The 20811-nt window shown below is 43.2% G+C and overlaps 1 protein-coding gene across 1 annotated transcript in view; it reads left to right on the top strand.

The window, feature by feature from the left end:
• rasa4 (RAS p21 protein activator 4) overlaps positions 1-20811 on the top strand; it is a 283641-nt gene that overhangs the window by 246952 nt on the left and 15878 nt on the right. Inside the window, exons 16-17 of the mRNA XM_063031375.1 lie at positions 17119-17288; positions 18812-18949. Coding sequence (XP_062887445.1) covers positions 17119-17288; positions 18812-18949 — 308 coding nt within the window. The remainder of the gene's footprint in view (positions 1-17118; positions 17289-18811; positions 18950-20811) is intronic.

Raw genomic sequence — 20811 nt, 5'->3', positions numbered from 1 at the left:
ATGACAATAACAGTATGCCAGAAATTCGAGAGTGTCTTGGGGCAGAATTGAGTGCAATTGCTATTACTAGTATTTGCAGTTGCAAGTGTCACTCCACTCTTCAAGAAGAGAGAGAGGCAGAAGAAAGTAAATTATAGGCCATTTAGCCTGACTTCTGTGGTTGGGAAGATGTTGGAATCCATTATTAAAGATGAGATTTTGAGTACTTGAAGGTGCATGATAATGTAGGTCAAAGTCAGCATGATTTCCTTCGGAGGAAATCTGTTGGAATTCTTTGAAGAAATAACAATCAGCATAGATAAAGAAGAGTCAGTGGGTGTAGTTTACTTGGATTTTCAGAAGACCTTTGCATATTATGAGGCTGCTTAACATGATAAGAACCCATGGTATTACAGGAAAGATACTAGCATGGATAGAAAACTGGCAGGAGGCAAATAGTCAGAATAAAGGGGGCCTTTTCTCCTTGGCTGCTGGTTACAAGTGGTGTCCCACAGGGGTCAATATTGGGACTGCTTCTTTTCACATTCTATATCAGCAAATCGGCTGATGGAATTGATGGCTTTGTGTCCAAGTTTACAGACAATACAAAGGAAGGTGCAAGGGCCAATTGTTTTGCAGAAGAAGGGAGTCTTGGACAGATTGGGAGAATGGGCCAAGCAGTGGCAGGTGGAATATAGTTTAAGGAAGTGAATGCTCATGCACTTTGGTAGAAGGAATAAAGGCTTAAACTATTTTCTAAATGGGGAGGAAATTCAAAAATCAGAGGTGCAAAGAGACTTGAGAGTCCCTGTGCAGATTCCCTAAAGGTTAACTTGCCGGTTGAGTCAGTGGTAAGGAAGGCAAATACAATGTTAGCACTTATTTTGAAAGGACTGGAATATAAGAGCAAGGAAGGCATCGGTCAGACTGCACTTAGAGTATTGTAAGATGTTTTGGGCCCCTTATCTAAGAAAAGGTGTGCTGGCACTGGAGAAGGTCCAGAGGAGATCAACGAGAATTATTCTGGGAATGAAAGGGTTAACATATGAGGCATGTTTAAGGGCTCGGGGCCTGTACTCACTGGAGTTTAGAAGAATGAGTGGGGATCTCACTGAATGGCGTTGAATATTGAAAAGCTGAGAGTGGATGTGGAGAGGATGTTTCCCATCGTGGGTGAGTCTAGGACCTGAGGGCACAGCCTCAGAATAGAGGGACATCCATTTAGAAGGAATTTCTTTAGCCGGATGGTGGAGAATATGTGGAATTCATTGCCATGGACAGCTGTGGAGGCTAAGCCATCTGAGTGTTTTTGAAGCGAAGCAACACACACAGTGTGCTGGAGGAGCTCAGCAGGTCAGGCAACATCTATGGATGGGAACAAACAGTCATGACCTGCTGACCTCCTCCAGCATATTGTGTGTATTGCTCTAGATTTCCAGTGTCTGTACTAACTCTTGTGTCTATTTAAACCAGAGGTTGTTAGTTCTTGGGCATCAACTGTTACGGGGAGAAGGCAGGGGAATGAGGTTGAGAAGGATAAAAAACCAGCCATGGTAGAATGGCGGAGCAGACTTGATGGGCTGAGTGGCCTCATCCTGCTCCGTGTTTTATGGTTGTATTTTACTGAAATATTTAAGGAGGGAGTTGATTAATCAAACACCTATTGTTTTTGTTCCAGCATTTGTAGAAGCATTAACTAACGAGGGTTATTTATGACTATTTTTCTCATTTTCCTGGCCATTAAATGAGAATTGATTTTCCATTTAGTGGAAGGAGTGCTAATCACTACATTAGCAATTAAATAGTTTATCCATTCAGAATCTACCTGCCTCAACGAGCCATGGTTTCCCTTCCCCCTCCAAACACCCACCCACATTCAATGGCAGTCCACAGTTGCTTGTCTCCACAATTCTGTTCTAAAAAGCCTTGGGATCATTGAAAAACGAGTGAGCAGCATTTTACCAGGAGTTGTCGTGCTCTCTTGTGCAGCACTCAGGAATAAGCTCGTCATTTGGAAATGGTAACGAATTCCAGAAGGGTTGATCAGTTAAGGATTGACATGGGGAGGGGGGTTGTCTGAAATTCTTTTTTAAAAAGAGGCTAATTCAATAGCACTGCAGTCGACAGGCATGTTAGAATTGACACTAGAGTCAGGAAGGTGGTACAGGAACCTGAAGACACCCACTCAACAATTCAGGAACAGCTTCTTCCCATCTACCGTCAGATTTCTGAACGGACATTGAATGCATGAACACTGTCTCACCACTTTTTTGCACTACTTATTGAATTTAACTGTTATACATATGTAACCCTTTCTCCGGGGCTCATAACAAACTTAGCTCGCAAGGTAACTCTGGTTAACAGCCACATGATTCAACATCGCATGGCTAATAATGAGAAGGCCACCTCCAGTAAGCAGCACTTGTCTAAGATCAGTATGATTCAGGTCCAGGTGAACAGGAAAGTTGGAATGTTCTGATGTTGAATACTGTGTAAATACTGCCCCATGAAGAGTTATCATTCACCAGGAAATAACAGATCGTACACCAGCATGAAATTACAATAGAACCATATTTACCAACGTTTCAATTTTAACTAACAGTTAACAGAAAGAGAAAAGAAAATTAAAAGGGCCCATTACAATTAAACCAGTCTAAATGTGCACATAAACGTTGGAGCTCATTTCTGTAGAAGCTGGGTGTATCGCTTTACTAACGGCGCTGAACTCCCATCATCAGCCACAAGTCAATTTCCCTCGAAGAGTGTCATAAACAAATGGGTTAACTCAGTGGTATTGTCACTTCCTCCTTGAAAACATACATCTGCACAAAGCTCTCCTTGCAAAAGGATCTCCCCGTCCAGTAGGATCTGCCAGGCATCTTCCCTTGTGTTCTTCTCCATTCCTCCTCACTGAAGACCCCAAACCAAACGATTGTCCTTCAGAAACCTGATCTCACCCAGCTCTCTCGAGTCATCCATAGCATTCCACTGGGCAGAGTGTTACAGCACGTTACCAAAACAAACCCAAATGACTGACACAACATTCCTAAGTTGGGCAAATGGCTCCTTAACTTTAGCCAAAGCCAAAACATTAGTTAATGAAACTTAACTAACAAGACACACTATGTTTGCAGAAAACTGCTAAAATAAAATGCCAAACAACATGACAGTAGAAATACAATAAAACAGGTTCTTAACTAGGGCATTACACACACACACACACGCACACACTTACTGTAATTCCCAGTTTTTATTGTTACATGTTACCTTATACTGCTGCTGTATAATAACAAATTTCAGACATATGCTGGTGGTATTAATTGTTATTCTGATTCTGTGATGTTTCACCAACAGTGCAGGTTGAACCTTATTCAATTATTTTACATTCTTGTTTTATTTAATAAGTTGTAAGAAAATATAAATGGAAATTTACTATTACAGGCAGGCTGACATAAAATTAAAACAAGTAATTGAATAACAATTAGTTTTTTTATTGTTTAATGAAATACATGTTTGCTCTCAAAAACACAAATTACACACAGAAAACTAAGTTGGTTATGAACATAAATTGGCTGGAATATGGACTGGTGGGCTGATTTTTTTTTGTCCACGTAGGCACTGTTAATGTCACATTGATCAGAAACAGAAGGAGTAATTGGTTGAATTTTGTGCTGTTGGAAGCTCATCAGCCAGGCCTTGAACACACATGCGCACACCACCAGCAGCACACTCTCCGCTATCGGAAATGCTGGTTACTCTGCCACAGCCACCACTAGTGATTTCTCCGGACAGAGTGTGTCCTCTTATGTTTACCTCCGGGGACTTTGGGAGGCTGGTGAATCGTGTAGAGGAAACATCAGAAATAAAAACAGAAAATGCTGGGAAATCTCAGCAGGTTAAGCAGGATCTGTGGGAAGAGAAACCGATGGAAACAGTTAATATTTCAGGCCAAAGGCTTTTCATTGATTTAGATCAGGGGTTCCCAACCTTTTTTATGCCATGGACCCCTACCATTAACTGAGGGGTCCATGGCCGCCAGGTTGGGTACCCCTACTTCAGATAAAATCAAACAAAGCATTCTAACATGTTAAAAAGGTGGACTATTTTTTTAATTAGAGAGAAAATTCAGAAATCTGAGGCGCAAAGGGACTTGGGAGTCCTCGTGCAGGATTCCCTAAAGGTTAATTTGCAGGATGAGTCAGTGGTGAGGAAGGCAAATGCAATATTAGAATTTGTTTCAAGAGCACTAGAATATAAAAGTAATGTTGAGACTTTATAAAGCATTGGTGAAGCTTCACTTGGAGTATTGCGAGCAGCTTTGGACCCCTTATCTTAGAAAGGATATGCTGACATGGAGACGGTTCAAAGAAAGTTCACAAAAATGATTCCAGGATTGAATGGCTTGTCATATGCAGAATAATTGATGGCTTGGGGCCTGTATTCACCAGAATTCAGAAGAATGAGGGGTGATCTAATTGAAACCTAGCGAATGGTGAAAAGCCTTGATAGTGGATATAGAGAGGATGTTTCCTTTGGTGGGAGAGTCTAGGACTAGAAGGCACAGCCTCAGAATAGAGGGGTGTCCTTTTAGAACAGAGATGAGAAGGAATTTCTTCAGCTAGGGAGAGGTGAGTCTGTGGAATTCTTTGCCACAGGCAGCTGTGGAGGCCAAGTCTTATTTATATTTAAGGCAGAGGTTGATAGATTCTTGTTTGGTCAAGGTATGAAGGGATACGGGGAGAAGGCAGGAGATTGGGGCGGAGAGGAAAAGTGGATCAGCCATGATGAAATGGTGGAGCTGACTTGTTGGGCTAAATGGCCTAATTCTGCTCCTATATCTTATGGTCTTAAAATTGTTACCTGAAGAAAGATGTACAAGGTGACTACGGAGAATAGAACTTCAACAGTACTGATCCATTTATAGAATACATTATTCTGGAAGACCACAAAATAAAGTGAACAGGACTTCGTCTGTATGCTTTAGTTAAAAAAATAAGGGAATGGGTACCAAAAATGGGACTCCCTTTTAATACCTGCTAAGCCATTAGAATCTTAGGCAGGTGCTCCTGGCAGGAGGTTGTCAGGGAGATCTCTGTAGATACACAGACATCCCACCCTGCAAAAACTCATTTCAGGGAGGTAGCACCATCAATTTGCGGGAGACTCCCGGAACTTCCGGGAGAGGTGGGATGTTTGCAATAGAGTAGCTCCTTAGCAGCTAGCCAGCTAGTTTAAATTACGTTAGCTATACTAATGAACGAATGACACCTGTTAAGCTCACCTCAACATGTCTTTTACAGTCTTAACCCACCATGGGCAATAGAAAAGTCACTGTTGCAAACAGTGCAGCGAGCAACACTGTCATTATTTTTGACCCCTATTAGGCAGGGGTACACTTTAGTGTAGTCTGGGGTGACGTACGTTCTATATTTTCTTTTTTTGGAACACTCTGCCATGGCGTGCGCTCTCTCGCTCGCGCTCTCTCTCTCTCTCGTGGTCCCACTCGCTCACTCTCTCTTGCTCTCGCGCACGCTCGCTCTCGCGCTCTCTTGCTCTCTTGCTCGCTCTCAAAAAAAATTGATTTCCGGGACATTGTATATAATTTGCAGGCATCAGGGAGCCACTATTAATATGCGGGAGACTCCCGGAACTTCCGGGAGAGGTGGGATGTCTGCATACATGAGTACAATCTTTCAATGCTGCTTGCACTCTGGAGTAGCCTGCAGTGCAAGCAGATGTCCACAGCCCTACTGTGGAAGAAAGACTATCCCGCGGAGTGGAACTGCAGTAACTGGTGAATTACGAGGTGCATAGATCACCTGAGGTTAAGAGATTGAGAGTTGAGGGAGGGCGTAACCAGCACCACCAATGCTTGAGAAGTGCGTTTACATTTCTCAGGGCGTCCATGAAGAGGGGTGTTATGTTTAGGCAGATGAGTGTTGGGAGAGAGTTTGGGTTGCAGCCCAGTGTGTGAAGATCGAAGAGTGGGTGCTCAGTGTAGGCAAGAGTGTAGAGCAAGCTGTGTGTGTGTGTGCAGAGTGCGTGCGGCTTCAGTGTGATTGTCTCTTTAAGAAATGTTCCTTTCCCGCCTTCAACATTAGTAAGATTAGGTTCTTCTGCAAGTTAACAGTGCCTGTCTGTACTCAGACCAACGTGGTTGAAAATCTTGGTGGAGATGAATTTTGGGCGTGACACAGCCGTCAGTGGTTATTTGGACTTTGGGAAAATCAATGCTAAGAAACAAAAAAACCTCACACCAAAATGAGCAGGCAGTGTTAATGACTGTTATTAAGAGACCTGGAAAAATGTGCAGCTTTGGTTAACGCTGCATTAATGTGATTTTCAGCTTTGCAAAGCTTGTTCCTTCAGAGTTGCCTTGATGAATGTCTAGGCCAAAATCTTAAGAGAAACAATGAGTTCACTGTGAGGGGAAAACTGCACACGCCATGAATCTAATGCCCAGGCTAAACCTGGTGCAGCCAGCAGCAATGCAAAGCCAAAGATTAAACATCTTACTTATAGTCTGTTCACCTTGCCCGTGCCACCATTTTGAGATGGTTGTGAATATATCACATATCTCCTTTTACAAACAACCCATAGCTCTAATCAGCCAATGGCTTATTAATATTAGTCACCATATCAGTGTAGGTGCAGAAGATTGTATTTAATTCCTGACTCTGCAAAGTGATTCAGTCAGAATCCTGGCAGTTGTGGGTGAAGCTATGCTTTGGATGAGATGAATCTCAAGTTCAAGTTTAATTGTCATTCAACCATATCCATGAATAGTGCCAAATGAAACAGCATTCATTCAGAACTGTGGTGCACAACACAGTACCAACAGTCAAACACAGCTCACGTTACATAGCACGTATAGTTACAATAACAGAAAAAACATAGTCTCACAAAAATTCAGAAACAGCTTCTTCCGTTCTGCATTCCGATTTCTAAATGGACATTGAACCCATGAACACTCCCTCACTTTGTATTATTAACTATGCTTTTGCACTATTTAAATTTCACTATTAGATTAGATTATGAGGACATGCAGTCCTCTTTTATTGTCACTTAGTTACATATGCATTAAGAAATGATACCATGTTCCTCCAGTGTGATATCACAGAAACACAAGACAGACCAAGACTGAAAAACTGACAAAAACCACATAATTATAACATATAGTTACAACAGTGCAAAGCAATACCATAATTTGATAGAAGAGCAAACCATGGGCACGGTAAAAAAAAGTCTCAAAGTCTCTTGAAAGTCCCAACATCTCACGCAGACAGTAGAAGGAAGAAAACTCTCCCTGCCATGAACTTCCAGTGCTGCGAACTTACTGATGCAGCACCCTGGAAGCACCCGACCACAGTCCGACTCTCAGTCTGTCCGAAAACTTCGAGCCTCCGACCAGCCCTTCGACACCGAGCACCGAGCACCATCTCTGCCGAGCGTTTTGACCCCAGCCCCGGCCGCCAGCAACAGGCAAAGCCAAGGATTTGGGACCTTCCCTCCGGAGATACTCGATTGCACAGTAGCAGCGGCAGCGAGCCGGGCATTTCAGAAGTTTCTCCAGATGTTCCTCCGTGCTTCTCACGTCCGTCTCCATCAAATCAGGATTGTGCACGGCCCCTATTTAACAAATACGATATCATTTCACCAGAGAGGCCGCGCGCGCTGCATCGCGCCGCCATCTTCTCCTCCCTCCAAGTATACATGTATATATTTACTGTAATTCATTTATTTTCTATCTTTATCATGTATTGCATTGTACTGAATTGAATTGACTTTCTTACTTACATCCTTCATATGCAGTAAAAAATCTTTACATTACGTCTCTGTCTAAATGTGAAATGTGCAATTTATAGTAATTTATAATAAATAGTAAGTATAACAGGACAATCAATATAACATAGAAATACAATTGTGTCAGTGTGAATTAATTAGTCTGATGACCTGCTGGAAGAAGCTGTCCCGGAGCCTGCTGGTCCTGGATTTTATGCTGTGGTACTATTTCCCGGAGGGTAGCAGCTGGAACAGTTTGTGATTGGGGTGACTCAGATCCCCAATGATCTTCAGGGCCCTTTTTACACACCTGTCTTTGTAAATGTCCATTGTAAATATCCTTAATAGTTCACATCTACAGATGCGCTGGGCAGTCTGCACCTCTCTCTGCAGAGTCCTGCGGTTAAGGGAGGTACAGTTCCCATACCAGGCAGTGATGCAGCCAGTCAGGATGCTCTCAATTGTGCCCCTGTAGGAAGTTAACAAATTTCACGACATATGCAGATGATATTAAACCTGATTCTGAAAAGATAATATGACCCAAATCCTTGATTGGTATGGCTTGCAGATTAATGGTGCATGGTATGTTGTCCTGGACACAGTTGTTGTCATCTCCGCAAGGACAAGCACACAGCAGTTCCTCATCATGTACTAGTGCAACCGTAGACAAACGCAATCCAGTTTCGTTTGCACCAAGTGGACACTGACCAGAGCGGCCAGCCCAAAACACAGCACAGGTTCTGACGTGTCCTCAGAGGCCTCTTCTCTCTCCCACACCGCCTCTGGCGTCTCACCTCCTGGGCAGTCGCAGCAAGAGGGGCTGGTCCGCACAGCAACCGAGGATTTGTAAATTTCTTCAAAATGAAACAGAGTAGAAAGAGAATGTGTATGAAGGGACTCTGGTAACTAAAATGTTCATAGCTTTGAACTACAATTGTGGTTTCAGGTGAAGCTGTTCAATAGTTATGGAGTTTATTGTCATATAGGGTTATGGAGGGCTATGATCCCAGTGCAGGTCTATCAGAGCAGGCAGATTAAATAGGTTCAGCTTGGACCAGATGGGCCGAAGGACCTGTTTCTGTGGTGTACTTCTCTATGACTCTACGTCGCCCCTCCAATGCCCAGATCTGGCTGAGCCAGCAATAATTTCTTCCAAATTATTCCAGGGAAACTCTGAAAGCATTTTCTTCACTTTAAGCTGCAAATGATCTTCTTTCGCACCAATGCTTTCTGTCCCCCAGGGTTACAGATCTGCTCAAATGACACCATTTCTTAAAGAACCATGGAAAATACTTGGGCAGCACAGTCTTCTGGAAGAAAATAGCACCAGCAAACAATGTGACCAAAGGCAACATCCTCCAGACAGTTCACTAAGCTACTTCTTTCACTTCATTTACATATTTTTCTTTCAAATATTGTTCGACTGCAGTTGGAGACAGTGATCTACATTTTGCTGGCATTTTTTTGGGCTGATTGAGTGATCTGGCGCTTTGTTGTCTCCAAGGGCATTCCATGAGGCATGTGGCCTCGAGGCCAAGAAGCCTGGAGATGGGGCAGAAGCCCACGATCGACTCCATCTCTCGCCAATTTCGCCGATTAAAGCGCGGAGAAAAATTGAAATGATCGAGGCGAGTGCGGATAGTGAGGGAATGTTCAGCACCATCTACCAGTCTCTCACTCATGGCTGGCAGAGGAAAGAGTTTGTTAAGAAGGTCTCCCTCTCCCTCTCACCCACTGCTACCAGAAGAAGGGGTCTGTTGTGATGGTCTCTCTCTCTCCCTCTCACCCACTGTTCGCATGGCCTCCCTCCACCTCGATACTGTCAGAGGATTTGGGTCTTGGGCAAGGTTTAATCTGTGCGGTTCATGGATTGGACTCTGGTTCACATTATGATGTGTTTCAGGTTTCTGGTCTTTGTTTTTGTTGCTGTTTAAGGGACTTTTGAGTGGGGTGTGTAGCCTGTAGAGAGCAAACACTGAACCAAACTGAATGTGCTTTTTAATTTTGTGTTTTTTCTCATTTTCACCATTTGTGAAAATTGTCTTTGTTTCTGCACGTGGGAGGGTCGATGTTATTCTTTGAATGGGTTCCAGGGTTTTCTTTGTTTCGTGGCTATCTGTGGGGGAGACGAATCTCACGGTTGTATACTGCATACATACTTTGATAATAAATGTACTTTGAATCTTTGAGTTTTTTCTACAACAATTGGTTCCACTGCCTCATGGCTCCAGTGACCCAGGTTCAATCCTGACCTCTAGTGCTGTCTGTGTGGAGTTTGCAAGGTCTCCCTGTGACCACGTGGGTTCCTCTGGGTGCCCCAGATCCCTCCCACATCCCAAAAGAAGGTTAATTGGCCACTGTAAGTTTTAGTTGTCATTGTAGGTAGTTGACAAGAGAGTCAAAGGCAAGATAATGGCCATGTGAGAGACAACAAACCACAGGAGAATTTGGAGGAGGAATGGGACTGATGGGATTGTTCCATTGGGACAGAGATCCAGTAGGTTCAATGGCCTGTTTCTCTGTTGTAATTGTTTGTCATAATCACTTTAGTCATGACTGAGGTGACAGAGGACTGGAGGATAGCTAATATTGTTCCGTTATTCAAGAGAGACTCTAAGAATAAATCAGGAAACTATAGGCTGGCGAGTTCGACATCAGTTGTGGGCAAATTATTGGAAAGTATTTGAAGGGACATGATATATATGTATTGAGTTTGCTGACCATGAAGATTTAAACGCAAACAAAGACCTTAAGCCCAATTGGATATAAATAGCCACGAATAAGCTCACTAAAGGGAGATTACGCTGTAACTACCCAATCTTCAAAGACCAGTTCACTTCCCTGTTTGTTCTCCATAGTGTGTTTAGCTGCCAGTACCCAATATTCAAGTGGTGGGCCCCCTCTCCCTACCAAGGAGTAGATATTTCCAGCTAACAAAGTAGTTTAAAAGACAGTTCATTTATTTTCAGTGATAACACATTTAAATCCAAACAACTTTCTTAAAGCACATTTAAAGCTCACAGAGGATTTCTATCTCAAGCATTTCCAAATTACAAACTATTTCTAAACTACAAAACATTTCTAACACAGGATAAAGGATCTCTAAAAGACAGGTACAATTCCTTAAACTTTTAGAAAGACATACCACTGATGCAGACGAATGAATCATCCATTGCAGATATCAAAGCCAGAAGAATGGATTCTAGTTCACCCATGTTTCTGTCATTCTTCTTTAAGTTACTGGACCATTCCTAATAAGCCTGAAATGATCTCTACATTTATACCCCTTTTTTTCCACTTGGGTGATTTCACACACATGTGGTACGTCCTCAGATACCCTTTTTACACAAACCATCTAAAGTGTTTTTGGAGATATAAATCCCAGCTCCCACAACTAATGCTGTAAAGCTAAATTCTCTGAGTACATAAAACTTCCAACAGTAATAGATTAATTATTGATATGCTTAATGATATTATCCATCTGGTCTGCAAGCTTCCTTGAGCTAAGCTTGAGCTGTTTTGTCAACATTGTCTATTTTGAAACAAGTCAAATTAACTAACCCATTGTCTGATACTGCATCTCTGGAGCAACAATAAACCAGGTGAAGTGACTAATATCCTACTTTCTACAAAATAGAAGATCTGCTATACACAGAGGTTGTTTGCAAGGCTGCTCTATAGACAGTACTTCGTCTTAAATTCAAATTGATTACTGTTTTCCATTTATGTTTTAAGAACTGAAGATTGGCTCCCGTTTATGACCTTGAAGCTAAACAAAGAAATATTAGTTGGAAGTTTACTTACAACCGTTTGAACTTACAAGTGGCAGCTTCTGTGTTTAGAAAGTAAGCTTTGCAAAATATGGGACACATTGTCCCAGGAAGTGACTAGCCATCACAAGTCATGGTAGCATGGCATGTCACATCTAACCAATCTTATGGAGCTTTTTGAGGAGGCTACCAAGAAGGTTGATAAAGAAAAAGTGGTGAATGTTGTCTACATGAACTTTAACAAGGCTTTTGACTAAGTCCTGCATGAGATGCTGGTCCAGAAAGTTAAGTCGTTTGGCATTTAGGACAAAGTAGTCAATTGCTTTTGGCATTAGCTTAGTGGGAAGCCAGAGAGTGGTAGTAAGATTCAAGATTCAGATTTATTTATCACATGTACATCGAAAAATGTGTCATTTGTGTTAACAGCCAACACATCCAAGGATGTGCTGGGGCCAGCCCACAGGTGTCACCACATATTCCAGTGGTGACAGCACGCCCAGAATGCACAGAAAACAATAAAACAGAATGAACATCCACAGCAAAACAAGCCCTGTTTCTACTTAACACCCACCCACCCACATAAACATTCCTCTAACCCCAGGGCAGGCCATCTTCAGCCTCCAGCAGACTCAGATCCATAGACATTGGACTTTGACTTCCCAGTAGGGCTCCCAGAGATTCACACAGGACTCGGGCCATTAGCACTTGACTTCCATGCTTCCAATCAATCTTCAGGCTTCAGTCTTTGGTATCGACCCCAGGACTTGCCGATCACAAATTACTATGCCTCAAGCCCGTGACTTGCTGATGACAGGACCCTGAACACTCCTCGAACTCCGGTCTCACCAACCCGCTTGCCTAGGGGTCACTGTCACTCATTCCCCCTGCTGGCCCGAAACTGCAATTCCACAACCTGCCGACAACTCGCTGACCCTGGGCATGGGCCAACACCCTTGTCCATGCTGGTCTGCCGGCCCGACCTCCGAACATGGATGATCCACATCATTGTGGCTGGCCTTTGAATGTGGAGCAGGGGCCCCACATCCTTATCCTGAACCCCTAACTCCCCCTCCATGTCCTCAAAGCCATCCCTACGAGCCTAAAAAGCAACTAAGGAATAAACAAACTCTGAGCCGTGACCTCAACAGAGAGCATAGCTCTGAACTAGTTTGGTCCCCCTTAGCAAATCTTTGTAGAACTTAGTACGGTATATCCGTGGTCTTTGTCAGAATACTGGTGCCCATTCCACCCTAATTCTCCCGAGCTGGTAGCAGAGATGACTGTCCCTCTGGCTGGAGGTCTGTTGTCGTTTATCAACCATGTTAATGATTAAAATGGTAATGTGGTAAAGTGTATCAGCAAATCTGCAGATGACCCCGAGCTTGGGGGTATGGTGGACGGTGAGGAAGCTTGCAAGGTGACCTGAACTAGCTGAGAAAATGAGTTGAAAAGTAGCAGATGGAATTTAATGCAGACAAGTGCGAGGTATTGCACTTTGGAAGGGCAATCCAGGTTCACAGATACGCAGTGAGTGATAGGGCACTGGGGAGAGCAGTAAAACAAAGGCATCTGGGAATGTAGAGTAGATCCATAATCCCTCGAAAGTGGTAGATAGGACTGTAAGTAGAACTTCGGTCTTCATAAATCAGGGCACTGAATACAGAAGTTGGGATGTTATGTTGAAGCTGTTTAAGACATTGGTGAGGCCAAATTTGGAGTATTGTTACATATCTACAGGAAAGATATCAATAATCTTTTAGAATATACGGATGAGTCAGAACTAGAGAACCTGAGTTATAGGGAAAGATTGAAGAAGCCAGGACTTTATTCCCTGGAGCTCAGGAGAATGAGGAGGTGTATAGTTAGGGTGGCAGCATGCAGGCTTTGGTGAGACTAGAACTATGGGTCGTGGGTTTAGGTTGTAAGGTGAACCGTTTGGTGGGAATTCGAGGGGGAACTAGTTCACTCAGAAGGTGGTGCGAGTGTGGCACAAGTTGCCAGTGGAAGATTTGGATTTAATTGTAATATTTAAGAGAAGTTTAGATAGGGACAGGGATGAGAGGAGTAGGGACTGCGTACAGATAGATGAGACAAGGCACAAGCTAGACGGGCCAAAGGGCTTGTTACCATGCTGTAGTACTTTATGACTCTGTGACTTCAGTATTTGTGCACATTTCTGAGGTAACGCCAGTCATTAGTGAGGGCAAACTTTATCCTGTAAGGATCTTAGTGCTATTTTTCCAGCATCCAGTGCAGCTAAGTGATTTAACAGTTGTAAAACACCTGAGGTTTGGTCCTGGTGAGGTTTACAACCACACTGGTCTGAATCACGATCAACACAGAGAAACACTCAAGATTCAAGCTGAGTATGGTTTACAGTCACAGTCACAAGCTGAGTCCTGGCCAACCCTCCCGTACACCAACCCAAACTGGGCATCCTCTCACGATACCCCAGATGGCTTTGACAACTCCACCCTCAAAACTGAGTGGCTAGAAATGCCAAAAAAACAGCAAAAAAAGGGGCAATTGCGCGTTCATCAGATCAGAAATGGGTAAAGAAAGGAACTGGGGTAAGCAGCTGACAAGAAAGATGGCAGAAGGTTTCCAAGCAGTTTGCTGTGAAGGAGTGAGTGCCCCCGGTGACTGTCAATGCTACAGGTACCCAGCGCTGCAGCCACCTGTCCTGTCCAGTTGTGAATGCAGAAAACGTTTCAATCAACAATCCAGGCTTCCTTGCTTTGAGGATTGAGGTGCTCCTTTATACTTTATACCTTATTGTCGCCAAACAATTGATACTAGGACGTGCAATCACCACAGCAATATTTGATTCTGTGCTTCCCGCTCCCTGGATTACAAATCAATAGTAAATATTAAAATTTAAATTATAAATCATAAATAGAAAATATGAAAATGGAAAGTAAAGTAGTGCAAAAAAACTGAGAGGCAGGTCTGGATATTTGGAGGGTACGGCCCAGATCCAGGTCAGGATCCGTTCAGCAGTCTTATCACAGTTGGAAAGAAGCTGTTCCCAAATCTGGCCATATGAGTCTTCAAGCTCCTGAGCCTTCTCCTGGAGGGAAGAGGGACGAAAAGTGTGTTGGCTGGGTGGGTCGTGCCCTTGATTATCCTGGCAGCACTGCTCCAACAGCGTGCGGTGTAGAGTGAGTCCAAGGATGGAAGATTGGTTTGTGATTGGTTCCTGATATTGACGATGAAGCCTTGAACCACAAAGTGTGGCATGGCAGTTTTCGGTCTGTAAGCATCCTGTGTCAAGCTGTCAAGAGTAGGGGTGACACTGATTTTGGCTTTTAGTGTTTGCATGTTCTACCTCAGTGGTTCTCAACCTTTTTCTGTTGGTGGCCCACTTGTGTCTTTCATTTACCTCTGTGGCCCCCCCACCACCCCATAGTCTCCATTAGTTGCTAAAGTTCTTTTAGGTCAACTGTACTAATTATTGTAATATACAGTCAATATTTATGATTTAATAGGTTATAGGTATATTATATGTTAAATATAATGTTACGGGTGTAGAGGAAAAATAAAACTTTGAAATCTCTGAATAGGATACTTTATTTATAAGGTAAATAACAGCGTGTAGAAAGCCAACCAGCACCCCCAATTCCTCAGGCTGCTAAAAAAATTTGACATGGCCTCTTGGATCTTCACCAATTTTCATCAATACATGGTGTAACAACTCCTCTGCATGTAGCCGAAAGAAATTACAGAGGATTGTGGACACAGCTCAGCACATTACAGAAACAGCATTCCCTCTAAGGACTCTGTCTATATTTCTCACTGTCTTAGTAAAGTAGCTGGTGTAATCAAAGACCTCGCCTACCCCAGACATTCTCTCTTCTACCCCAGGCTTTCTCTCTTCTACCTCAGACATTGTCTCTTCTTCCCCAGACATTCTCTCTTCTATCCCAGACATTCTCTCTTCTACCCCAGGCATTCTCTCTTCTACCTCTTCCCATCAGACAGAAGATTCAAAGGATTGAAAGCACATTCTACCAGGCTCAACATCATCATCATCATCATCATAATCATCATCATCATCATCATCATCATCATCATCATCATCATCAACAACAACAACTACTACTACTACTACTCCTTCTTCTTCTTCTCCTTTCCTCCTCCTCCTCCTTCTTCTTCTTCTTCTTCTTCTTTTTCTTCTTCCCTTAGTTCTCAATGGAGCATAGGCCATTGATGACCTCCCATTTCCATCATCCAAAGGCAATGGTTTGGTTGGAGTTTATCAATGTTTCTGTAATCCTTTGTATCCACTGTACAGGGGATTGACCTGTACAGCTTCACCAGAGCCCTTTTGGCCAGTCTTACCCATTTCCACCTCGCAAGACGGGGACGTAGGGTTGGACTTTGAGAGGCAAGGACAGCTTCCACCCTGCTGTCATGAGGCTATTGAATGGTTCCCTAGTACAATAAGATGGACTTAATATTTTTTCTTTTCTCTTCATAAACTGATGAGGAGAATTGCTAGTTTCATTTTTTATTTATATATTTTATACTAGTTTAACAATATCTATGATTTTGACAATGTTTATCTTAATCTCGGTTTATATTGTTACTGATATATATATTTGAGATCATTCTCCCCTTGATTGTATTTATGCTAAAAAAAGATGGACTCCTGATCTCAGAATCTACCTTGTTATGATTTTGCACCTATTGTTCACCTGCACATCCATTTCCCTGCAGCTGTTACATTTTGTTCTGCATTGTTATTGTTTTACCGCAATGCACCGTATCAGGATTTGATCTGTGGGTGGCACGGTAGGATAGCGGTTAGCACAACGCTTTACAGCAACGGCGGCCCAGGTTCAATTCTCGCCGCTGCCCGTAAGGAGTTTGTACATTCTCCTTGTAAGCATGTGGGTTTCCTCCGGGTGCTCTGGTTTCCTCCCACAGTCCAATAAAGCACCGGCTGGTAGGTTAATTGGTCATTGTAAATTGCGCCCTGATTAGGCTAGGATTAAATGGGGGGTTAAATTGGCTGAGTCGCAAGGCTTGAAGGGCCAGAAGGGCCTATTCCACTTATAGATAAATAAATAATCAAATAAACAGCTTGCAAGAGAAACTTTCACTGTATCTCTTTATATGTCACAACAATAATCCAAAGACAACTCCTGTTCTGGCAATTGGTTCCCAAGCTTCAACCCATAGGATCACCTCTCTCTGGAGGTGTGGATCGGTCCCTGCCTGGTCAATGGAGTCCTGGGCTTGATGGCATCATTTCCTCGGTCCCAGTGTGTTCAGCACTAAACAGGACTCGTGCAAGACATAATTGAAGCACAGTTCAAAGGGAAGAGGTGGGAACAAGATGCTAGTTCTCAGGTTCCAATGCTCCCCAGCAGAGATTTTGACACAAGGGGACTTTGGGTTTTGTGGGTCAGCTCCTTGTCAAAAAATCCTGCTCGGATCCCCTCAGTTAATAGCATAGAATAAGCTAGGAGTAGGTCTGTGTTATCCCTCCATTCCGGGGAGAGGTGGTGGTTTGCATTTGGAGTAGATGAAGTTATAACACTTGCTTCTCTACAAGTAGTGCATCAATATTCTGTCTTTTCAGAGCTGGATCATCAAAAACGTGTGACACTGCAAACATCTACCGTTAAAGAAGGATATCTATTAATGCACCGAGCCAAGGAGAGAGGGATCCTGACATCATCTCACTTCAAAAAGCATTATTTTTGCTTGAATTGTGAATCGCTGTGTTATGCCAAAATGCCGAGTGCAAAGGTGGGTGATCTTTTCAGTAATTTTAACACTGCATGAAGGATAATCTGTCCAGGGCGGTCTCTCAGCCCATAGGAGCTCCATGTTCCTTTCCCAGTCACAGGATCTCTACCGGCACACACATAGGTGTTGCTTTGTCATCACTGGGCCAACACTCCTCTTCAACAGCAACAGAGGAACAGTAAGCAAGACAAGCTCTTCACTGTACCTCGGTACATATGATAATGATAAACCAATTCTAATTCCAATTTCATTTCCAGTCCTAATTCACCATACACTAAGACTTCAGCTATTCAGGAAGGTGCTCCTGAATAAAAGGGTGCACCAACAGCACCCATATCCGCAGTTAATGGGGACAATTTCCCCAGCAGGAATCAGCAACTCCCAGTGGAGGGCAACGTTTGCTGGATTCATCACTGGATCCAGTGCCAGGTCAGAACTTTTGTAGGATTGAAACCCCATTGCACATTCTAGACCTATGATTTATCAGGCAAAGAAGAATTTATTTTTAAACATTTGATATATATAATGATATATATGCATATTGTTATAAGATTAACAGTTTTAATTATTTAGTACAGTGTATGCTGTTCATTTTATTTTTATTTAATATTTTCTAAAATTATTTGCTTCAGTTTAAATGTTTTTGATTATTAAGAGACATTTAGAAGACAGTTTTGACAGCAGCTGGCAGTACTGTAGTGTGCCTCCGCCCCGTACTTGCTTTAAACTGGTCTGGGCTGTTGGGGTGGGACCTTCTATTCCAACGCCTAAGGCCCTGATTGAAGGTGCTAAGGGTCGGTGAAGTTACCCCTCGACATCCAGTAAGTTTGGGTGTGGGCATGCAGACCTCAGAATCAGAATCAAATTTATTATCACTGACAAATTATGTGAAGTTTGGTATTTTGCAGCAGCAGTACAGTGTAAAGATGAATTAGAACATAGAGCATAGAAATCTACAGCACATTACAGGCCCTTCGGCCCACAATGTTGTGCCGACCATATAACCTACTCTAGAAACTGCCTAGAATTCCTCTACCACATAGCCCTCCACTCTTCTAAGCTCTATGTACCTATCTAAGAGTCTTTTAAAAGACCCTATTGTATCCGCCTCTACCACCTTCGTTGTCAGTGCATTCCACACACCCACCACTCTCTGTGTGAAAAACTTACCTATGACATCCCCCTTGTACCTACTTCCAAGCACCTTAAAACTATGCCCCCTTGCGTTAGCCAATTCAGCCCTGGGAAAAAGCCTCTGGTTATCCACACGAGCAATGCCTCTCATCATCTTACACACCTCTATCAGGTCGCATAATGAGTTAGACAGGACCTAGAAAAAGTCTGTCTATTGTTTTATAAAAAGGAAAACGGTGGCAGACCGTGAGCCCTGCTCACCTCTGAATGCTCTTACACTCTGGAAGACCCGGCAGAGCCTCAGTGCTGAAAGGCAGTTCCCAGGTAGACATGACAGATCTTGTGGTCCAACCCCATGACCTGATTATGCTGTTTGATTTCCTTTACAGACCAGTGCATTTATTCCACTGTCCAAGATCAGAGCAATAGAAAAAGTTGATGAGAAGTGTTTCGGCAGCCCATACGTCATGCAGATCATTTCATCGGATGGCAGAGGACAGTTTGAGATCATGTACTTACAGTGCAAGGTATGTGGTACTCTTCCGCACCCTAATATAACACTCGCTGTTTGTGAAATATTACCTGTCCTCAAACTCACATATGAACATGCAAAATGTAACTTCCACTGATTGTCCAGCCCTAGAAATAATTTTACTGCATTTTAACTGTGTTAAGTCTGTTGTTTGCTCTGGGCTAACAACCCTGACTGGTAAAACAAAATTGTTAAGGAAACAGCAATGAAGAATCCTTCTACATCTGGGTGTGAGGGTATTCCTGAGTCTCCACCGAGGACTTGCATGAACCGAGCTACTGACATGATGAAGGAAGCCCTAAACACTGCCCGAGATGGAGGACCTTCACTGCTGCCCTAAATGCCAGTGGCGTACCGGGCAGTAGAGAGAGAAAGCTGCTGCTTAATGCACTGACACTGTCTATGAAAGCCCCTTAAAGACTGAAAATTTCATCTGCAGAGTTCACCCGTGTCCTTGAGTTTCCCTCTGTGAAAAAACATTGTGTTAGTTTGAGACTGTAAGACCCTATTGATCCATTGTGAGTTCTCACAGCTATCATCTTCTAGTCTACCAGCTGCAATCTTGGCATTCAGTTCTGAAAAGGGCACATGACAATACAGCCAACGCTCTTCCTGTTACTGGCATGTGCTTCTACATAGTGAATGGATTCTGGAAGGGAAGGTGGAAGAGTGCACCCAGGTTAGAGGGACCTGAAAAAGCTGGTGATGAGCAATGCCTGCAAGAGGTATATGAATGCTATCACCGCCTACATTGTGAAACCAAGCAACATAGGTGACCACAGGGCTTCACTCCCCGATGAGCTCAAAGCCTTTTATACCTTGACCATCACAACATGGTGGCACCTTCACGTAAGCCAACGGCCCCTGATGACCCTGTGATTTCAGCCTTTGATGCTGATGTGAGAGTACCCTTCAAGAAGGTGAGCCCATGGAAAACATCTGGCCGAGGTGGGTTATCTGGCTAGATACTAAAGACCTGTCCTTATCAACTGGCTGGAGTGTTCACCGATATCTTTAACCTCTCAATTCAGAGTCTGAGGTACCCAACTGCTTCAAGCAGGCTTCAGTTGTAACAGTGCCTAAGAAGGACGTGGAAACCCGCCTCATTGACTGTCATCCAGTAGCATCGACTGTAATGAAGTGCTTTGAGAGGTTGGTGATGAAACCTCTGCCTGAGAAGTGACTTGGATCAGATACAATTTGTCTACCATCACAACAGGTCAACATCAGATGCCATCTCTTTAGCTCTTCACTCAATCCTGGAACATCTGATCAGCAAAGATGCAGACATCAGGATGCTCTTCATAGACTACAGCTCAGCATTCAATAAAGTTCAAAGTGCAATGTAAATGTTATTATCAATGGTCATATATGTCACCATATACAGCCCTGGGATTTATTGTTTCTGTGGATCTGCAAATCTGTAGAATAGTAACTATAACAGGATCAATGAAAGATCAACCAGAGTGCAGAAGACAACAAACTGCAATGCGAATATAAAAATATAGCAATAAATAACGAAAACATGAGATAAAGAGCCCTTAAAGTGAGATCATTGGTTGTGGGAAACATCTCAATAATGGGGTGAGTGTAGTTATCCTCTTTTATTCCAAGACCCTGATGGTAACTGTTCTAGAACCTGATGGTGCAAGTCTTGAGGCTCTTGTACCTTCTACCTGGTGGCAGAGTGAGAAGAACGCATGGGGTTGTCTGATGATGGACGCTACTTTCCTACGACAGTGTTTCATGTAGATGTGCTCAATGTTTTTGAGGGCGTTACCCATGAGGTGCTGGGCCAAATTCGCTGCCTTTTGTAGATTTTCTGTTCAAAGGCATTGGTGTTTCCATACCGGGCCG

The sequence above is a fragment of the Mobula hypostoma genome, chromosome 23 (assembly GCF_963921235.1).
Source record: "Mobula hypostoma chromosome 23, sMobHyp1.1, whole genome shotgun sequence".
In the NCBI taxonomy this organism is placed as follows: Eukaryota; Metazoa; Chordata; class Chondrichthyes; order Myliobatiformes; family Myliobatidae; genus Mobula; species Mobula hypostoma.
This window is presented reverse-complemented; position numbering and strand designations above follow the sequence as displayed.